The sequence below is a fragment of the Rhodamnia argentea genome, chromosome 1 (assembly GCF_020921035.1).
Source record: "Rhodamnia argentea isolate NSW1041297 chromosome 1, ASM2092103v1, whole genome shotgun sequence".
In the NCBI taxonomy this organism is placed as follows: domain Eukaryota; kingdom Viridiplantae; phylum Streptophyta; class Magnoliopsida; order Myrtales; family Myrtaceae; genus Rhodamnia; species Rhodamnia argentea.
Genome location: NC_063150.1, coordinates 29226703 through 29248135, shown reverse-complemented (window position 1 = coordinate 29248135; position 21433 = coordinate 29226703). Strand labels below are relative to the sequence as shown.

Here is a 21433-nt window from a genome sequence, read left to right as displayed (position 1 = left end):
TACATCTCGCCGGCCACCAACAAGGGCTAGCGACTATTGCCTAGTCTAGGCGAAGGCGTCGCGGCCTTGCGTAGGCCACGAGCGATGGTGTTGGGCCTTTGGTTGGATCTCGGCAAGAGCGTGGAATATCTCGGCCATGGTTATCGAGGGCCACGATGTCCTTGCCTACACCAAGCGAGGGTGGCTTGCCATTGCCATTCAGAGATGTAAAAACAAAACAAAGAAAAGAAAAAGAATAGAAAAAGGGAAAAAGAGAATATTAAATTTAAAAAAAATTGAACAAATTAAAATATTATTTAAATTATCAACGTTAGCAATTTCCAGCTTAAAATTGGTTGAGATGGACTCAATTGGCAAAATATGAAAATATTTTAGAGTCAATTGGCAAAATTAGAAGATTTAAGATTGAATTGGCGAAAGTGTAATAAATTTAGGACTTTTTGGAAGTTTTTTCCCTAAATTCTTCGTGAAAAGTTTCAATTCTTTCTTGAGATTTAGAACTCAAAGAAGCAAAAGATATTTTCCTTCATGAGTCATTACTCTTCCACTAAACATATTATTGACTAAGGACCGTCTAAGAGAAACCTTTTTGGGAGTATGACATATTAGGAGAATGAAAATATAACACTCATTATATTCGAATAGTTGAAATTTTTTTGAGTAAATGGCACTTAACTTTTATCTTGATGCATGAATGACTTGTTTTAGAGAACTGAAGAAACATACGGACCGGCATGGAATAGGGTTATATACATTCTCATTATGAGAGCAGGTTATTCGAACACTCCTTGTAGAGTGTTTTTTGCCCACTATTTTGAAAGTGAAAAGCCACATTGGTGTGGCTGTCAATTGCCATGGATCATTTCCGTTGTAAGTCAAATTCGCCACTCCGATCTTCACTCCCTCCAAACTTGAGCACAAATTAAGGACATGAATTTAGAGACACGACTTTTTAAAGACCCATGAAAAATCCCGCAAGCCCCCATTAGCCGATTAAGTATAGGACTTTGGCTTATTTGAATGGCTCTAATCCAGAGCAATTTGCGCGCAATTAGGGAGATTTGGATAGACTATGTAACTTGGAGGTTTATTAATAATATTGTTTTAAAAATAAGCCCATATATTTATGTATCATACCTGCGCACACACATGTATCAAAGTATTACAATTTACACATTAACGTAAGCTAATTTACCCACATCATGAGTAAGTGCGAACAATTTGATATTTGATCCATCTAATCGGTCTTCGGTTTGCTTTAATGCCTAATTCATGAGACTAGCAACATATTCCGTGGAACAAAGTTTAGGTGGAATTGCAAATTGCAAAAAGAAAAAAGACTATTTTGATATTTTGGAAAGCCAGTAAATGACAATAATTGCACAATTTATTGAACTTGGATTATTCATAAGACGTTTGCATAAGCACATGGGCTCTTCTCTATGCATCATAGAAAATGGAAATGACTTACATCGGTCGTCTTTGCCGCCGGAACACATAGTAGAACATACGAACTCATGCTATGTTTGATGAGCTCTACCATTGTCATGGGCATAGGGCTTAGAATTGTTCCGTAAATGGGGAATATTCGTATCTAACTCTACAATCTACAAGTTGGACTTGCGCGCCCAAGCTTATGTCACATTCCACTCCGATGTCTAATGCAGCATTTTGAATGCACTTGCTGCGATCTGTGTGGGACAATGCTGTTGGGGCTAACAATGCAACCTAGAAGGGGGTGAATAAGTTATTTCATATCTTTTTCAAACTTTTGTGGAAAATCAAAGGTAACAAGAAAAAGATCGAATGAGCAAATGTTTCACTAAGCAATATCTGTGTGTGTGTGTGTGTGTGTGTGTGTAAGTAGATATATAAGATAGAAAAGATTGGCACACTATATATATAGTGGTTCGGCTCCGGGACTACGTCCATTCCACACAACTAATAGCCACAATATGGGCTGGAATGCACTAGTAAACTGCCTCACAAGTTACAAATAGTAAGTGAGCTAATCTTTCACACAATAGATCACACTATCTTAATACAACCTCACTACTCAGGAATATACACTTGTTTTGCATGATTACAAGGCTATCAGACGATCATAAGATCTTTTACACTTATGCTTTTCAACTATAACAGATTCTATAGCAATACTTGGATATTCAATTAGTTTAGGTTGGTTCTCCTTTGGTCTTTATGACCTCCTCCTTTTATAAGCTTTAGCAAAATAGCCATTGGAGCATCTTTGAGGGGACAAAAGAGCTATTGGAGTTCGATGGGACAGCTTGTCTTTGCGCTAGAACTGCTTTCCCTTCGTCAAACAAGATTTTCCTAAAATAGGTGCTAACTTGCTATTCCGCGCTAGCAATTTTAGTTTTTCTCCGATACAGTTGTGTATAGTTCCCAAGAAGATAGAAATCCTCCCATTAGCCATTTCCATCAAGCATAGACAACTTCAATTGATCTTTTCGAAACATTGGCATGTGTAGACTTTATACTCCTCGTTTGACTCGATCTTTCAAGCTCCCATATCAAATATGGAATGACCAAATCTTTTGAGGTCCTCGGCGAATGTTTTCACAAAAGTGCTTTAGTCTTTACACGATTTTTAACCGATGGGCATCGCGTGATCTTTAGCCATATACAATAAACATCTGCACACCAAAGGTAAATAAAAAACTAGATGACAGTTTGGAAGTCATCAAAATATTTTATGAGATGTTTCTCCAACAATCCCCCCCTTTTTAATGATGACAAAACTATCCCGCGGATGTATAGTGAGACAGAGTTTATAGAGTGCAATAAAGTAAAGATCTGTATGGCTAATGTTTCATTTATAAGGCACAATTTCAGATAAATGAATTCTCCGAAAAAGATTTGGAAAAGAATTTAGAGAAAGACTAACTAAGCTGATCTTTTGATTTTGAAAAATATGATCAAGCTAAGTAGTTGTACTTCAAGATGTTTAAAAGATAAGCAATTTAATATAAACATCTTGAGAGAAAATCTTTTGTTTTCAAGCCTTAGGCTTTTGCCTTTAGGCTCTCCCTATTTTTGTGCTTCCCCCTTAGGGAGAGGGTCTAGAGGCCCTCGCCTACGGCCAACGGGGGTCGCGCAACCATTGCAGGCGATGGTGGGGCGACGGTGGCAAGGCTACGAGCCTCACCACCTAGTTATGGATCCCTTTTTTTTTTTTTTTGTAGATTTTTAGCTTTTTTTATAATTTTGTAGCTTATTTTTAAAATTATTTTAAATAAAAAAATTAAATTTAAAAGAAATACCACATTGGACCTCCGGCGAGCCACGTCAGCATTATATATTAATAAAAAAGTGCCACGTCGGATTTATGGCAAAGAATATTAGAGTTGGCACTTAAGTGATCCTTTTTCAAAAAATTTGGCACCGAAATAATCCGATGGAACTTTTGGTATCAAAGCAATTTCCGTATGCAACTTTTGACATCAAAAGCATCTTTTTCCCCATACTTTCGTGAAAAATGTTTGAGCATGCAGCTTGGATTAATTTTAGACTAAAGTCCTAACATATTCGGTGATCATGCAGTGCGCAACCATTATTGAACAATCAGTAATCGAAGCATGAAAAATTGCAAGTGAGGGATTAGAGATGCACTTACCTTAGGCAAACGTTAGCGCCTGCAATGTTAGCTAGAAAATCCCCCAGACATTCCTAATATGATTTCTAATTACCATCGCATCAAGCACATCTTTTTTGGAGTTTTCTTTTTACATGAATGCAAAACTATGCTATATGAGATGCATGAAATACAGTTGAACTATGTGCAAAAATAATCTTTTCTAAATCAATCGACTATAATGACATGCAAAATGTAAATCAATCCTAAGATCAAACTATCCGACATGACATTCGTGGCACAAAATAATGACATGGCTCATGTTTTTAATATAAATATGCGACCTAAGCTATGTGAGCTAAGCATGATGATGCATATGACATGTTGACTTTTTTTTTTTTTTTTTTGTATTTTTCGTGATGATTTTCTTGATGCAAAAGAAAAACAGTCCGGATTGAAAAAATAGAGTAGGTTCCAAAATAGGTGTCAAGACAAAAAGAGTAGATTCCAAGTTCCAAAAATATGGAAATGGTTATAATATGGTAGGTTTCAAGTTCTAGATATGGAAGCTACCCATCCGAACCATGCTCACCCCTAGTTTGGATATTGTTCAAATATGAAAGTGTTATAGTAATATGGGTCAAGTTAGACATGTGTTAGGTATGAGTCACTATATTAGTATTATATTAAAATAGATCAAAACGAGTTAAATGAGTCAATTCACGTCGAACTATTTTCAACCCAACCTACTAGTTTGATGGATCTAGTTACGGGAAACTGACCCACATATGTATACGCTACTAGTAAGAGAAGCCTTCGACCAAGAGCCATAAGAAAAACATGATAAGCGAAAAATTGCATTGCTTTGGTTCAATTTCTCGATTTTCTGGTTCTTTTAACCCTCAATGTAATACTCTTCTTTTCCTCCAAAATCGTCCTAAAAGTCATTTTCACAGTATCATGACATTACGTATGGACTAGGAAGTTAAGGACATGCTGATAAAATGAAGAGAAACTGAAATCGAGTGGTCTTCTAAATTTATTTATATATTTTGAACGTGTTACAACCAAGAGCACCAGTGGTCTAGTGGTAGAATAGTACCCTGCCACGGTACAGACCCGGGTTCGATTCCCGGCTGGTGCAACTTTCTGTTTTCCCATTTTTTTTTTTTTGGGAGGGAGATCTTCCTTCCTTTTTCACTCTTTCCACAAGTCAAATACCGTCAAATGCCACTCTCTACAAACCTTCAATAGCTTACGCATTACTTGATCTCGTACAGTCCCAATGATGTCCCCAGAGACTTTCTTTCCGCACAATCTAGTGCCGATGCGCGAGGCGACGCCTGCTAGTACCATGCTGCATCCGCGAATCCTATGCGGAGATTGCCGAAGTCGAATACGGTGTGGTATGCTTCCATGAAGATCTCTCCGAGCACCCTGCAGAACATTAGGACACTTCATCATGCCCTGCAAAATAGCCGTCGCGCCAAGAACCGTGTCTCTAGACACGTACCAGAGGGGGCCCTGAGGAGGAGGGACTTCTAAGGGCACGAACCCGCTGACGCAGACGGCCGAATGTCCTCCTCGGACTCTCCTTATATACTGCAAATCAAACATCAGAAGAGAAAATAAATCCCCGAGTAGACAAAGGATGAGATCACCGATAACAAGCGGCTCTAAAGAGTATCGAGTTCTCGCTTTTTGTTCCGTTGAGAAGCTCGAAGCTAACGTAGGCGAGGGGAAGACTAGTTCGATCACTACTTGAGTCCTTTACCTGTTTGGAATTCAATTCGAAAGATCTGTTTCCGATTATGAAGGAAACCGACGGCATGGTCGGAATGCTGTCGCAGTCGACAGCTACTTGTCCCATCAGATTTGGCAAGGTCTCACACAACTTGAACACGAGTAAACATGTCAGTGATCAATTAGCTTTTACGAGAAGCCTAGGAAGGAACTTGTTCGCACCTTGTTGATGTATATGAATATCCTTTCTTTTGTGTCGTTCTGTAGGAGCTTGGTATGGATCCACAGAGCGGCCATCTCACATGAGGAGCAGAAAAAGTCCTCACTGACTTTCGATTCGCCGGCGCTTTTGCTTTCGACTACCTCTTTGATTATCTCACTGCAATGCGCCCGAGTTTGCATTTGAGCACAGAAAGAAATGTCACTCGATAGAAGGGAAGAAAGATCCATGGTCGTGCATCGTCACCTGCCGCGCCACGAGTTGTTATGAGAACACAGACCGATGCTTGAGCAAACCTTCTCGGGTTCCAGCTGCCAGAGATGGAAATTAGATTTTATGGCAAATGTAATTCTGCTTATATGCTATATACTATTTGCACGATGCAAGACTGAATTGAGACATACGCCGGATATCAGTAGATCCCACATCAGATCCCCATACTCGGACACCACTTGCTCGCAGTCCATGCTCACGAGTGCTTTCGCACCGATTGCTTTGTTGATTTCGGCTAGAATTGCCTGGAGTGGATCAAATTGTGGTTGCAACAGTTGTTCCACTGGATTTTCAATTTTTTTCCAGCTAATATCATCCTAAGCACTAGTGATATTCTGAGAGACAGAGGCTCTGTACCGTCGGTCCAGCAACGAACGATGTGCCTGAATCCACGACGGCAGCACAACCACCACTGCAGACCCCTGAAACTCGAACTCACGATTCAGTCGATTCTTTCCCCATATGCCTTGAGATAGTGGGAAAGTTTTGAACTTCACATGTAAGTACGATGAACTAGAGTCCAATCAACAGTGAATTACTTACCTGTAGACTTGTTTCCAATGAGAAAATCGCCAAGTGGAATCTGGAAACAGCAAGAGAGGATATTGTTATGCTTCAAAGCGAGCAGCGACGATGGCGTCGAGATGGAGTTTGATGGAATGAAATAAAAGGAAGTGTCACCTGCCAGTAACCCCTTTGTGTGACCTGAACATAAGTGTGATTGCCTCTGAAGTGTTTTGGATCGACACCTCCGAAAACAATTTCTCCGCCCTCAGTAGACACCGAACCTCGATTCAGCCAGAAAGAGAAGATCTTTTGGCTAACTAAGCCTTGTTGCACCATGTTGTACCTATGTCCAGACTCCAGAGCATCAAAAGATGAAAAAGTGCCTTCAGACAAAAGAATCTTGCAGCTTTAATTTTATGATAACATATCATAGACTTAGGGAGGTAACAATTTGTTTGTGATTTAAAGCAAAAAATGAGAATCAGTTTGATAACAATATAATTTTGATTAGATTCAGAACAGAATCGTTTGAAAAAAAACCATTTTCAAAACACAAAAAGTGTTTGACAAAAAAATCACTCAAAACACAAAACCTCCCTCTTCACTATTTTATATTTACATTTTCAAATAAAATTTGGATCTTATTTATAACATGCTGAAAAAAAAAAGTGTATTTCAAATTATTATTTTTGTATGAAAATGATCCAATTCAAGAAAATTAAAGTAATTACAAAATAATATTTAAATTAAAAAATAGAAAAGTATTTTGGGAACATAAATTTGTACTACAAACGTGTTTCTATCAAACAAATACTATCAAACAATGATCCAAAAACCATTATAACCATAATCAGAAAAAATCATTATAACCATAATCGGTTTTTGGGAACAGAATTGTTGCCATGCACACCCTTAGCGAACTCGGTGTCTACCAGATTGGCAAAGCATTTGCGGCTGATATTTCCCGAAAGCCAAGCCCGAGAATCCCGTCGAATTTCGCTAACGCGAGAGTAAGACTCCACTCAGTGACAGCTTCAATGAAGACCTGAACAATGGCGACTTCCCGAAAATTACAACTTGATGCATAATGATTCACCAAAGAAGAGTTCAAGATTTTGTTCAGACAAACCCCTACTTGATTCTTCACATGAAGTTTCCCAACTCGCACAACATCTTCACTGAGATACCCCCAAATGAATCCAGAGCCATACGGGATCTTGCAATGTTTTCCTAAAGATGAAAATCCGAAGCAACAAGAAGCGCCTAAATCAAGAAGCATTCCATGGAACACGACCAACAAATAAACAACCCGGTATTGAAATTATCAGAACGATTCGGTCAAGATCATTACCATTTGGACTGTATGTACTGGACTGGCTATGGTTGTATCTAGGATGTAGAAAGCAAGCAGTCTGCATTGAAAAATATCCTTTTAAGCAACCACAGTGAAGAGAAAGCGAAAAGAAATTACTTACAGTAAGTGGGTACTCACAGAGAAGAAGTAACAGTTTGATGAAGGTATCCAAAGGTTGGAACTGCCGGTGTCAAAGATGACACTAAAGTTCTGAGGAGGCGAGCCAATTCCGATCTCTCCAAAATACTGTGCATCTAAGGAAGTCTTTAAAGAAACATCATCCAAAACAGCGTGACTCTGCTGCGCTACGACGTATTTCCCGGCTCTGCCATTATCTCTAGCTGCACTTATACTGAAAAGATCTGGAGGTTGCTTCTTCAAGGCTACTCTTACTAACCCGCTCGAAGAAATCACTCCCGGGCACCAGAGACAGAGGACTAGGAACAGAAACTTTTCCGCCATGTTCCCAGAGTCCAACCTAAACAGATTTACTTCGCTTAACTTCGAATTCCAACCAATAAGATAACAGTGAAAACCGAAGTCCGTTCATCTTTGTCGGTCCTCTTTTGAATCCCCTAACCATAGGCTTTAGCAACTCACCCGGCATACTTAACACCCATCTATGAACTGAATTTTACAAAACCCTGGCTCGACGGCACAAAAAGATGCCTAATGTGCTTTACGAAACTAAATCCCACGAAACCCCTGGCGTGCTTAGGAAGAGTACCTGATCAAGCTTGATGTTCGTCGAGCAGGATGAGTAGAGAGATTCAGAACCAGAAAGTCCTCAGAAAACTAGCCAGGACCTTTCCCGGGTGTTATAGAAGCAGGGAACCCTGGAAACAAATCTTACAAAACGGTCAAGTTCCTCACTTTGGCCCTTCTGAGGAACGTCACCAGGAAGGTTCCTTCTTGGCCATGCATTGAGTTTGTACGGAACGGACCAGCACAAAAGGGCAACAGCCAAAATGATCTTTACCTGGGAAACCTCGTTCTCTGTCTCACAAACTCTTTTGGTTACATAACAACTGACAATAGTTTAAAGTCCTAAAATTAGATGCGGCAAATTACACCGGGAACGTCAAAAACTCATATGTGATGATGATAAGCGAATGCTAACTAAATAAATGCACCGATTATCCAAATCGCTTCTCTTCGATTAATATCAAAGATATAATCACATTCATGAGTATTTTGATTTAGATCAAGTAAACATCATCGCATTCTCATTTTCTCGACTATACGTTCTTGACTCCCTTAATTGTAGGGTTGAGAAGTTTTAGGTTATTTTCGGATTACACGAAACTTACCGGTCCAAATCGATTCCTTATTTTTGTAATCCCGAAATCTACCCTACTCTATTCACATTTATAATGAATTATCATTTCTAATTACAACCATTTGTTGCTGCTATAGTCCACCCTTAACTCATCACATATACGAAGAACATGAAACATTACCACAATAAAAATCTCAATCATGAATATATCGAAAATAAAAGGTTAGACTAATGACTTCAGATTACACGCTAATATGTGGCGAGATCCCGAAAAGACATAGAACAAGATGTTTATGTTTCAAGTTTCACCACTACCCGAATTAATTCTCTAATTTTTAGGACGTGGAGCCTACCATGCATATACACTGGACCTAGAATCTACACCGGTCGGATTCTCCGATTGTCGTCGGTACCATACTGAATGGGGTCCACCCATGTTTCACTTTGGAAAAAGCTGTGCTCATTCTTGACTCCTTGGTTTAGAAGTACCTCTCTCTCTCTCTCTCTCTCTCTCTCTCTGTTCGGCTGTTCTTGTTTGGTCTCTTGAAACGGCTAGTCCCAGTATCAAGCAGCAGCTGCGAAGCACTTTACTTTCCGCAGGTTCGATTCTCTTCCAAGAACCCGGAAGGGAAAAAAAAAAATCTGCAAACTCCATTGAAGAACTACCGGGGATTAAAGGAGAAGCGAGAAAAGGCGCGAAATTGAGCCCGGGATGGACGACGACGACTGGGATTTGAGCGCTGAAGACTTCGATTCGCTCGAACGGAGCGCTCTCCAGCAGCTCTCCCGCTCTCGCGATTCCGCCCGGAACCAGCCGCAGTCTCCCGTTTCCACTCCGAGCAACCACGACTGGAACAGCTCCCGGGTCGTCCCCGATTCTCGACCCAACAAGGTTTCCTGCTCGTCGGGGCTTCATTTTTTTCGCTAGTGAATTTGCTTGTCGTTACGGTTTTGGGTGTGATCGCTTGTGATCGCTTTAGTGAATGCGGTCCTGGTTTCGGTAGCAGCGGTTTTGATTCGGTCGTCGTTGTGCAGGGTGAAGATTTTCCGGCCACGTCTAGAGCATGTGCTGGTAAAATTGTTGCTCCTCTTCGATTTTCCTTCCCAAGTTGTGGTTATGAGGCCTGATTTTGTTTTGTCTTGTTTTGACTAAAATGTTGTGTCTGGTTTCGGAAGCAGCGGTCTGGTGTTGATTTTGAACTTCACTGTGAACTGTTTGTTAGATGAACCTGGGAAAAAGCTGCTGAAGTCGTCTGTTAAGTTTTATCTTCATTCCAGTGGAAATGTTGCTGCAAAGTTCCCATATGACCAGGTTTGTTTGTGTTCTCCAATGTCATATGCAGTGAAAGAGTCCTTTTATTTGAAAACTGAAAGAGAGTTTTTTTATGTTGTTTCTCCATTTAAATTTATCTTCCACAAGGTTATTGTTGCTGCTTTCCGCAAGATCCCTAATGCCAGTTGGAATGCAAAAGAAAGGTCTCTCTTTCTCTCTCTCTACAAGCGTGTGCTTGTGTGAAACATCTGACGTGGTTGTGTGGCTTGTGTACTTGCTCTTATAGCATACTCACAGGTGGTGTTATTGCATTGCAGAATTTGGATGTTCCCACTGTCTTCTTTGCCATCAGCTGAAAAAGTTCTTGCTGAAGAACGATGCTCTAGAATTGAGGTGGTAGCTCATAACCTCCCATCATTCTTCACCAAAATAAGTGTATTATGTTCTGTATGAGTATATGCATACTTAAAATAGATAGAAATGCAAGTTGAGTTTATCATCTTGCAAGGTCTTATAAGGTATGGATGCGTCGGCAAATTTACACTTCATATCAGGCAATGGTTGGTGTTGACTATGCAAGTTGTCAATGGAAATGCCCTATTCCACAACTTATGAATATTGATTTCTATGGCCATCATTTGCTTCATGTTTCCTTTCAACTAACAATGTACCTTCTTGTTTTGGCAGATAGTGAACTTGGATCCCTTGGTATGCCGAGCTATTGCTGCTGCAGCTGCTCTCCCGGATCTACAAGGTGAAGAGTTGATGCATCTGAAATGTCCAGTATATTCAACTGTTGAACTCGATTCTTTTTATTAAAGTGCATGATCTAACTATATTTTGAAATGTTCAACCAAAAAAAAAAAACTATATGTTGAAATGATTGTTAGTTTAGTGCATTACTAACATCGAAACAAATTGTGTAAGTGTCGAAGTTGGATAGTGAGATTAATGAGAGAGTGTACTTTGGGCTGCATGTGAAGTCTTAATAAAGACACATTTTTTGTTGGAGTCACTGTTTTTTGTTTGGGTGGGGTTGGGGGGTTGGTTTGGGGTTAATTCCCGTCTCTGTTCTATCAAGCCATTGATTTTTTTTCTTTTTATGTTGCCAGAACAATATGGCAGTATGCCCAGTGTTATTGAATCTAAGCTTCTTCCATTTCAGCGGGATGGTGTTCGGTATGTACATACTATGATGTTCTATTGTCAGAAAATGTTATGACACGTTCTTTTACTTAAAACATTCAACATCAAGTTCTCAATTTAGTCATTTATAAAATATTGCCTAGCGTAAATTTTTTTTTTCAGGTTTGTCTTGCAGCATGGAATTCGCGTACTAATAGCCGATGAAATGGGACTGGGAAAGACTTTACAGGTGCTACCCTGATCTCTAGTTTAGAACCCTGGCTGTCTTTCTGTCTTGCAGAATTCCCTGCAATATCTGGTTTTTGAGTAGTAGGTCATTTGGGAAGGGTAATAAATTTTCAGTTCTTTGGATGTGTTATGTTTGATGCTATTATTAGATAACACCAGTATTTGGTTATCATGAGGACCTACTTTATTTTCCGTACAGAATAATCCCTAAGTTTGGTGTTGTAAGATTGATGGACCAAAACCTAAAAGCTTAAGTTAGAAGAAGCGGGTAATATTATATATTCTAACACCCCCACGCTTTTTTCCTCCAGTACTAAGCGTGGAAATATTCATTGGGGAGGCAAAAGGGGCCGGAAAGATGAACGGGACCACCCCAACCATGTAAGATGATGGGACCACAACCCTAAAAGCAAGCGAAAATTTATATATTCTAACAGGTGTATACAATCTATTTATGTTAGAATTTGTCTTGCAACTGTAGTCTTTGCATGGATCTCTTTTGCAACAAAAGGGAGAAGAAAATTATGTGACTTCTACAGATGCTTTTGGAAGTACTGTCTGAATTCTGTGGAATTTGGAAGCATGATGCTTGCAAAAGCCATAGACTGATGACTTCCCTTGTTTAAGTTTGCACTTCTTATCCTTTCGATCTACGCAGGCTATCGCTGTTGCTGCATGCGTTCGTGATTCATGGCCTGTTCTTGTGCTCACACCATCTTCATTGCGTTTGCATTGGGCTACAGTGAGTGTTTGCTTTCTGTCTCTTTAACTATTATTTTACAAGATGGCAGTCTGGGCCTGAATGCTTTTACTCTTTTCCTTGGGCAGATGATTCAGCAATGGCTAAATATTCCTTCGTCAGACATACTTGTATGTTATTCTGTTGTTTGTCTATATTACTTACTTCGGCTGCTGCCCTCTTTGACCTTATATGTCTGATGCTAGTGTTGCTGGATATGTTGTTAAGATATGTTTTTTCAATGTCAGAAATGGTAATTTATTGAATAGTGCCTATGACCTTGCCTTCTAGGAGTTTTATCTGAAGTCATCATCTTAAATCTATATATTCTTCCTTGTCTCTTCTTTCCTTGCTAATGGTGATTGTCTGTTAGGTTCTTTTATCTCAATGTGGTGGATCAAACAGAAGTGGATTCAGGATAGTGTCCTCAAACACCAAGAGCAGTGTACATCTTGATGGCCTTTTTAACATAATTTCTTATGATGTTGTCCCAAAGCTACAGAATTTGCTAATGTCATCAGATTTCAAGGTAATGCTCACAAATCAATCTTACTTTCTGACCATCTGTTTAATTTACCTTAGATAATTTCATAATTGGTTCTTTAATTGGGATAAAATAAGTCATAGTGAAGGGGCATGACTGTGAGGAAGTTTTTAAGCTGATGCTTGATGTTCTGCCTTCTGTTTAGAGATATGGAAACTGGTAAATTGGATGAGGATGGCCATCCTAATGAGTCATCCTAATAAGTTGATGCAGAGTTTTCAAGCTGATCCTTGATGTTCTACCTTTGTTAGCTAATTCTTTTTCGCCTCTTATATTCAGCGCTTTTTTAGTGTTTCTGTGCATGCTTTTAAAGTTGATGTTTTCATACAGCTTGTGATTGCAGATGAATCACATTTCCTGAAAAATGCACAAGCTAAGAGGACAACTGCTTCCCTTCCTGTCATAAAGGTTATATGAATTTTAATAATTTGGATCAGTTATTTTGCCATTTGCACTATTTACCTGCTAGATGAAAGTTTAGATGTGCATTTCACAAGGCAGACAATAGTGATATACAATACAGTGCTTGGTAATTTTATGATATATTGAGGGTGTCCGCCTGTCTGGACTCCAGTGCTTTACAAAGCAGTATATTCTATATTAGTTCGTTCATCACTGAATTCAAATGCCCATATGCTTTTTATAGGTTGGTTTGCCCATGTAATGCATATTTTTCATCGAGGAAGTTTCTGGAAGACTGCCCATCAATCATCTGATTGATTGCTCAAAACTTAGTTTCTTCTGACAGCTTGGACATGAAACATCTGACTTCATTTGTTGAGTTTGATTGTTTTCCTCTGGCAATTATTTATAGGGCACATGGCATGCATCTTTAGCTCGATGCTTGCTTGTTATTCAGAAAGTTGCCTCATCTTTTTCAGCTAATATTTGGAATTCTGGTTTGTTAGAAGTGCACAACTTTATGTTGCATCGTGTTTTCTCTTTGATTATATTTTTATTGACAATGCATTATGCGGACACAACAAACACACACACTCTCTCTCTCTGAACTTCAATAATAACTTTCCAGAAAGCGCAATATGCAATTTTGCTTAGTGGAACCCCTGCCTTGTCTAGACCAATTGAGCTTCACAAACAGGTACTTGAGTTGTTTAAAGTTGTAGCTGGTAAAGTTTTTAGGAACTAGAGTTATGTATCAAAAGTTTGTGTCTACTTAACCTGTTTATGCGTTGCAGCTTGAAGCCCTCTATCCAGATGTTTACAAAAATGTTCATGAATACGGTCAAAGATATTGCAAGGGCGTATGTGACATTTGACTTTGCCCAATAATTGTGCTTTGAAGTTATAATTGTTGGAGACTACTTCTTTAACAAGAGAACCTTTTCAGGGAATTTTTGGTGTTTATCAAGGCACCAGCAACCATGAAGAATTGCACCATCTGATGAAGGCAACAGTTATGATCCGAAGGCTTAAAAAGGAAGTCCTTTCTGAGCTCCCAGTTAAACGCAGGCAACAGGTAACTTTTTATAGTCTCCACTCTCTTTCTGGACATTAGTCCTCCTACAGCCATTGTTTAACATACGCACAGTCATGCTTGTTAATGTTCTACATTTAAGTTCTTTATTTCTATCACTATGGGGAAATGAGAACCTTCTTTAAACAAAGGCTAAGAAAAGTTTTATTTTCTTAATGATTTGCTTTCTGAAAACTCCAAGTAGCAATTGAGTTATTGCTTTGATGTAGCTAGTCAGGTCACTGACCTTAGAACTTGAGCAATTTCTTCGTCTTGTAGTGGGCGATCTACGCTCGCTGGGTAGTCGATTTAGACACTTCCGCGAGCAAAGCATGACTTAACTCTGATGAGTGTGGAGACACATCCGAGAATGAATTTGTAATCCATTTTGCAGTGCTTTTATCGTTTGTCGGTGGGGGAGCTTTTGCTTTATCCCAATGATGTCAATCTCCGGTACACTCTTTCAAATCTTTCTACATCAGTTTTTCTCGGCCTTTGTTTCAGGTTTTCCTTAATTTGGCTGATAAGGACATGAAAAAGATCAATGCTTTGTTCTGTGAGGTAATGAGATTGATTTGAGATGACTGGACATGAAAAATGTTTTCTTCACTTTATGGCATAATTTTAACCATATGTATTGAATTACCTTGGTTGATTTCTTAGTGTGCCTAAGCATAAGAAATTTAATCCAGCGACTTCAATTACAATTGTAGTGTGAGGTGCTGATGTTTTGAAGTGGAATTTTAGGTTCTCAGGCGGAGCATCAGTTTCTCTCTTCTCAAAGTTTCCTGGTTGTGAATTATTTCTATAAGAACTTTGGTTCTAATTTGATAGAACACTTCTTTTTATTGCACTATCAAACCATATCAATATCGGGCTATCTAAAGTTAATAACTAAAATCATGAGAAAATCTGTAGCTACAAAGTCAGTTGAATTGTAGTTTTGGAGCTTCAGCTTGTATCTTGTTCACATGAATAAATATAACTTTTGTTACCTTGGGAGTTTCATTTCATATCCCTGACAACCATCTGAGTCTATGCATTTGATAAGTTGATTGGACTTGGGAGGACCTTTCTGCATGGACTTCCATATATTAGTGCCATTGTTTCATAGAGTAAATTGGTTTGCATGCTTTTAATATTTATAAGCTTCTGAAGCTTTCAGAGCCTGTCTTTGCTTCAAATCCTCAGCATATTTCTACTACCCATTTGTTGTTCCTTGCCAGTAAGGTTTTAGTGAGTATGAGGGAGGGGGACAGAGGGAACGCCGGCATTGTGAGCTGCAATTTTTGTCAGCCGAAAATTACCCTTGTTTTCTATCTGTCAATATGGTTTTACTACTTTTCGAACTATATATACTTACTCCTTTAAAGTTTGGGTGCAACTTTGATCTTTATATTCAGCAGTAAAATTACTGCTGCGCTGGTGTTTCTTTTTTGAGGCTTACAGAAACCAAAGGCATACATCTGATGTGATATCATTGAAATGAACCAGCACTGACAGAATTGTCTGTAGCACGTAGTTCTGAGCATTTGAACTCCAACATTGCACGAAATGAGTGTAATAGATACAAGAATGATTTGTGGATTGTGGTGGCGCACTAGAAAAGACATGATTAGAAATGAATCAGTTAGGGAAAAATTAGGTGTTGCTCCAGTCAAGGATAAGATGAGAGAAGCTTGTTTGAGATGATTTGGTCATGTTAAAACTAGGACCTTCAGGTCCAATGAGGACATATGACCAAGGAATGATGAATCAGTTCGGGAAAAATTAGGTGTTGCTCCAGTCAAGGATAAGATGAGAGAAGCACGTTTGGGATGATTCGGTCATGTTAAAACTAGGACCTTCGGGTTCAGTGAGGACATATGATCAAGGAATGGTGAAGCGGGCTAGAAAGGGTGGGCGAGACTTTGAAGAATGTGGAGTCAATAAGAAAAGATATGGAGTATCTAGAGCAGAGGATCTGATGCAAGATTGAGTGCATTGACAAGTAGGATTTATGTATGGCACCTACCTAGTGGGATAAGGTCTAGTTTGTTGTGCTTGCTGTTGTTCACATCATTGAATGAGCAAAATAGCTGTTAAGATGATCCCAATTCTGGAGAGGAAAAGCTGGCACTAATTGTTTTTGAAAAATGGCCTTCATCTATACGGAATCTGGTTACTTCTCCAATTATTGAGAAGTGTTGCATGGCATGTGGAATTCCCTATTTACTTCATATGTGCTTTTAGTATACAATATATGAACTTTCTGATTTTGGCAAGCTATGTGGTCGGTTTTTAAATTGATGGAATTAGAGATGGAGCCTGATTAGCTTAACTACCCAAAAATGAATATTTCCGGCTCTGGCTCTTTTTTCGGACTTGTGAATGGTTAATTGCAGTAAATGGTTTGTGACAGTTCTTGTTCATATCATGTTTCTGGCTAATCACTATTATGTTGTCCCTATTGTTTCTTGCAAGTTGCAAATGACATTCTGCGTGCGAAGAAAGAAAGTTGCCAATTGATTTCGTTTTTGTAGTTAAAGGTGATAAAAGAAAGAATCAAGGCCTGCACATCAAAAGAAGATGCTGAGTCGCTCAAATTTTCTGAGAAGAACCTGATTAGCAAGGTATTCAGGTCTTTATGCACAAGATGTAAAAACTGAGTATATTTTGTGGTGAAGTCATTTCCGTTAAGGTCATCGTTCTCAGTTCATTAGAAGTATTTATGAACACCAACCCCACCACCCTGACCCAGGATGAATTTGGAGGAAAAGAAAATATTGCGCTCTAATGCACTGATTGTCTGCAGATATACACTGATTCTGCTGAAGCCAAAATCCCAGCAGTTTTAGACTACTTAGAAACGGTTGTTGAGGTAATCGACTGACCTATTTCCTAGTCCATTTGCATTCCAATAAGTATGTGGCTAGTACTTCCGATTTAAGAAATTGTGACAGTTAAACTTGTGTTTTGTCTCGTTGATTATTGATATAATCAGGAATTGCAATGCAGAGAGCATACTTAAACTATTCAAACTTATATGTCCTCCCATTGCTACATTTCTTTTTCTTTGAAAATCTTATAAAATTAAGTATCTATTCAATTTTGGTGTGATCTAGACTAGCACTGGCATTTCTTCAACTCTTAGAGAAGGAAAAGAATTTGTGTTGGCATTGTTTGTTATCATTTTCTGCAATTTGAGCTACTGTCACCATTAAATATCACCATTTTAGGACTTAAAACAAGAAGTGCTGCCAAGATATCTCATTCTTTCGAAAGATTTCTTGCTTTGATAGGAATGATCATGATATTCTCTAATAATTTATGTGGGAGTCTGATGCGGTGAATCTCTGACTTCAATGGCTTCAATTGTTTTTAAATGAACAATTTGATTCTTTAGCTGATTGAACTTTCTTATTCTGGGTGGAAATTTTCTACAGTAGTACTGCTTTTAGGCATGCTCTACATTAAGTGCTAGTTGATGTACTTGAGGTTATAGATAACTTTACCCCCTTGCTCTAATAGTACTGAAGATTCTTGGTACCTGCAATTGCATTTTGCATTTTGGAGGCAGAACATTCTAACCTGCTTATACTTGGCAGGCAGGCTGCAAGTTTCTCATTTTTGCGCATCACCAGCCAATGATCGACGCAATACATGAATTTCTTCTTGTAAGACCAACTTTTAGTATTTAACAGATTGATCTTTCGTTTACACATCTTGATAATTTTACAGAAGAAGAAGAAGGTTGGTTGCATACGAATTGATGGCAGTACACCTGCAGTGGCAAGGCAAGCTTTGGTTACTGATTTCCAAGGGAAAGATGCAATAAGGGCAGCAGTAGTATGACAGTTGCTTTATCTTTTACTTGTTCAAGTTCATGATTTTCCATTATAAGTTCTTTCACGTCAGATGCATCAACTGTCACCCTTTTTTCCTCGTGATTCTCCTCTACAATTCCTTTAATTGATGAAGACTGAGGTTTGATTCATTTTTGCAGCTATCAATCAGAGCTGGAGGTGTTGGTCTGACCTTAACAGCTGCAAGCACTGTTATATTTGCAGAGCTATCGTGGACGCCGGGTGATCTAATTCAAGCTGAAGATCGTGCTCACAGGATTGGTCAGGTAAAGCATTGTAATCAAGGTGACAGACGAAAGTTGTCCAAAGTCTGCAGCTGTCAGCAGTACTAGTTTGTCGCTTCCTATGTATGTTGACTGAAAGGTTGCTTTATAGCCCCAAAATTAACTAATGAGGGTTTGCAATTTGATGACCATAGTTCAATCAGTAAATCAGGTTCGATTCGGCTTTGTAGTTAAAAAAACCACCAATCATTGCTCATGAAAGAGTATTTGCTCCTACTATAGCTTGTAGCATCTTTTTGAATTGGTCATCAATACTCATTTTTAGTTTCATCTCGTTCACAATTATAGTGTTGAGTCATTGTCTTTTAAATTTCTAACACTGTCCATATGGGTTTCTTGACAAGCTTGTTTGTTGTGTTTCAGGTGTCTTCAGTCAATATATATTACCTGCTGGCAAATGACACTGTTGATGACATAATATGGTAGGTGCTATTCCTTTTTTGCTAGTATCGCCGTTGAGGTTGTGTGCATATTGACTGCGGCCAATTATGTGATACTTTTAAACAACCATCTTTGCCAAACATTTATTTTCAGGGACGTTGTCCAGAGCAAGCTGGAAAATTTGGGTCAGGTGAATTGCTGTCAGTAGTCGGCTCTAATTATCACGCTTCTTTATATTCTATTGCTGTTATTAATGCCTGCTACCCATATTCCCGAAACAACTACTCCATGTCTATACCCTCTCTTTTGCAGTGCTCCTGATAGTATCTCTCTCTTTCTTGGGGTGATGCTGATACTCTTGGAAAAGTTTCATCCTTACTCTGCTTTCTAAATTAGGTGCTTGATGGCCATGAAAAGACACTGGAAGTCTCAGCTAGCCACCCAACTAGCAACAGCCCCGCAAAGCAGAAAATATTTAATAGCCCTTGCAAGCAGAAAACACTTGACTTGTTCGTGAAGCGTTGCAACAATGGTGACCCCTCTGAACATCAGGTGAATTGCTCAGTAGTCAGCTCTAAATTATCATGCTTCTTTATATTTTATTGCTGTTATTAATGCCTGCTACCCATATTACCGAAACAACTACCATGTCTATACCCCTTTGCAGTGCTCGATAGTCTCTTTCTTGGGGTGATGCTGATACTCTGGAAAAGTTTCACCCTTACTCTGCTTCTAAATTAGGTGCTGATGGCCATGGAAAGACATTGGAAGTCTCAGCAGCCACCAACTAGCAAAGCGCAAAGCAGATAACATTTAAACCGCAAGCAGAAAACACACTTGTGTAGTTAACAATGACCCCTCTGAACATCAGGTGAATTGCTCAGTAGTCAGCTCTAAATTATCATGCTTCTTTATATTTTACTGCTGTTATTAATGCCTGCTACCCATATTCCCGAAACAACTACTCCATGTCTATACCCTCTCTTTTGCAGTGCTCCTGATAGTATCTCTCTCTTTCTTGGGGTGATGCTGATACTCTTGGAAAAGTTTCACCCTTACTCTGCTTTCTAAATTAGGTGCTTGATGGCCATGGAAAGACATTGGAAGTCTCAGCTAGCCACCCAACTAGCAACAGCCCTGCAAAGCAGATAACATTTAATAGCCCTGGCAAGCAGAAAACACTTGACTCGTTCGTGAAGCGTTGCAACAATGGTGACCCCTCTGACCTTCAGCGCAAGCTGAAATTTCCCAGGCATTGAATGCTAATGCCCCCTTAAAGGTAGTGTACAAGTGGAATGCATGCTTCGCAGAAATAAATAACACAAAACAACCCATTAGGAAATTGTGCATGCAAGGTGTTTCGCTAGAAGAGCAACAATTTGCTGGATATTCATGTTTGTTATCTTTTCCTTGTGTCTTGCCATAATTTTGGATGGAAGCACTGAAGTTCATTAACGATTTTTTACAAACTGCTAAATTGATAGATCTGAGCTACCTCTTTTGTGCAGCTATAACCATGCTTAGCCTCGACAACCTGTTCATTGAAGACGAAAATAGCTGATGTACTAGCATATGGAAGGGTTTAGATGCATGAGAGGGAATTATGGAATGAACTGTACTATGCTTGTACATCAGAGGTGACCATAGCTGCTTCAATAGGATGAATGAGTGAATGCTAAACAAAGTGTTATAGGGAGGTGTCCTTGGAGCATACAAGGCATCACGCCTTTGATTTGTGACGTAAGAAGAATGCTCGACAGGTTCAGTCATGAACTGGTGCAGGAATCACGGAAGATAGATCTGAAGCCTCAGGGTCGGTACCATACAATCTCCTATCCCTTCCGTGTTGGTCGTTAAAACGAAGTTCCATGGAAGGGTTCATTTTGGCCAGTTAAAGAACATTGTAGGAGAACAAGAGACAGACGCTCAAAATTCAGTGGTACCGAACAGAGACACGTAATAGCAAATAAGATCGGGCTAGCACATCATAACATGAGTGACCTGTCGCTGAGTCATATGGTGGAGCATAATACAGAAAAAGTTTGCAGATGTTTCATTCGGAGCTGCTGGTGTCAAGAGTCTTCTAAGCTGGCTGTTTTCGATCTCAACCTTTCTGTGAAGGAGTGAGTCATCAAGAGGAAGATTGGATACAAATTCTTCTGGGTATTTGCTGCCGGAAGTGGCAGCTGCCCTTCCAAATGTCAAGTTCTAGGAGCATGAGGTCAGCTGGCCAAGATCTTTTTGTGTTGGCCTTCTCTAGCAAATTGATGCTGTTCTGATCTACCTGTACTCCTGCATGTCGGGCAGTTACACGAAAGCTTTTAGCTTCCATTGGGATTGTTGTCGGGCGACAAAGAATTGGTATTAAGATTTCCTACAGATTGTGTAGGTATAGAATCTCAGTATTGTTGTACTGCAGAGGCTCAATTGACATACTGTATTCAAGTCAAGACTTTGTCGAGACCCTGGAAAGATTGAATTGCTAACGCTTTCATCACTTCATCAGTTATTTCTGTATATACCGAATATCTTCAAGCAGATCAAGTAA

General features: G+C 39.2%; 2 protein-coding genes and 1 non-coding gene across 11 annotated transcripts; 2 read left to right on the top strand and 1 right to left on the bottom strand.

Moving 5' to 3' along the window:
- The first annotated feature begins 4668 nt into the window (after positions 1–4668).
- On the top strand, positions 4669–4739 carry TRNAG-GCC. Its single transcript has one exon. It is a non-coding gene; the product is annotated as a tRNA-Gly (tRNA).
- Positions 4740–4777: 38 nt separating this feature from the next.
- Positions 4778–8536, bottom strand: LOC115747704 (aspartic proteinase oryzasin-1-like). 3 transcript variants are annotated; one of them, XM_048273333.1, is made up of 14 exons: positions 8420–8536; positions 7831–8170; positions 7690–7750; positions 7468–7568; positions 7271–7383; positions 6513–6681; positions 6375–6414; positions 6189–6253; positions 5963–6076; positions 5805–5869; positions 5561–5717; positions 5370–5489; positions 5109–5197; positions 4778–5032 (listed from the first exon to the last, which is right to left on the bottom strand). In XM_048273333.1, exons 2-14 carry the CDS (start codon positions 8152–8154, stop codon positions 4942–4944), a joined length of 1509 nt encoding a protein of 502 aa, XP_048129290.1. In that variant the 5' UTR covers positions 8155–8170; positions 8420–8536; the 3' UTR covers positions 4778–4941. The 3 variants fall into 3 exon arrangements, with proteins under 3 accessions (XP_048129290.1, XP_048129289.1, XP_048129291.1); XM_048273332.1 differs by lacking the exon at positions 8420–8536 and having other exon boundaries at positions 7831–8387; XM_048273334.1 differs by lacking the exon at positions 8420–8536 and having other exon boundaries at positions 7474–7568; positions 7831–8387.
- Positions 8537–9474: 938 nt separating this feature from the next.
- On the top strand, positions 9475–21273 carry LOC115747730 (SWI/SNF-related matrix-associated actin-dependent regulator of chromatin subfamily A-like protein 1). 7 transcript variants are annotated; one of them, XM_048273313.1, is made up of 26 exons: positions 9475–9863; positions 10007–10043; positions 10195–10283; positions 10392–10447; positions 10562–10637; positions 10932–10998; positions 11357–11423; positions 11553–11619; positions 12277–12360; positions 12447–12488; positions 12731–12886; positions 13232–13309; positions 13932–14000; positions 14098–14163; positions 14250–14378; positions 14880–14936; positions 16898–16987; positions 17170–17235; positions 17963–18031; positions 18099–18203; positions 18361–18486; positions 18868–18926; positions 19039–19075; positions 19282–19437; positions 20118–20164; positions 20394–21273. In XM_048273313.1, the coding sequence occupies exons 1-25, from the start codon at positions 9684–9686 to the stop codon at positions 20142–20144; spliced, it is 2055 nt and encodes a 684-aa protein (XP_048129270.1). In that variant the 5' UTR covers positions 9475–9683; the 3' UTR covers positions 20145–20164; positions 20394–21273. The 7 variants fall into 7 exon arrangements, with proteins under 7 accessions (XP_048129270.1, XP_048129268.1, XP_048129266.1 ...); XM_048273311.1 differs by having other exon boundaries at positions 18096–18203; positions 20118–20146; XM_048273309.1 differs by having other exon boundaries at positions 18096–18203.
- The last annotated feature ends 160 nt before the right edge of the window (positions 21274–21433 follow it).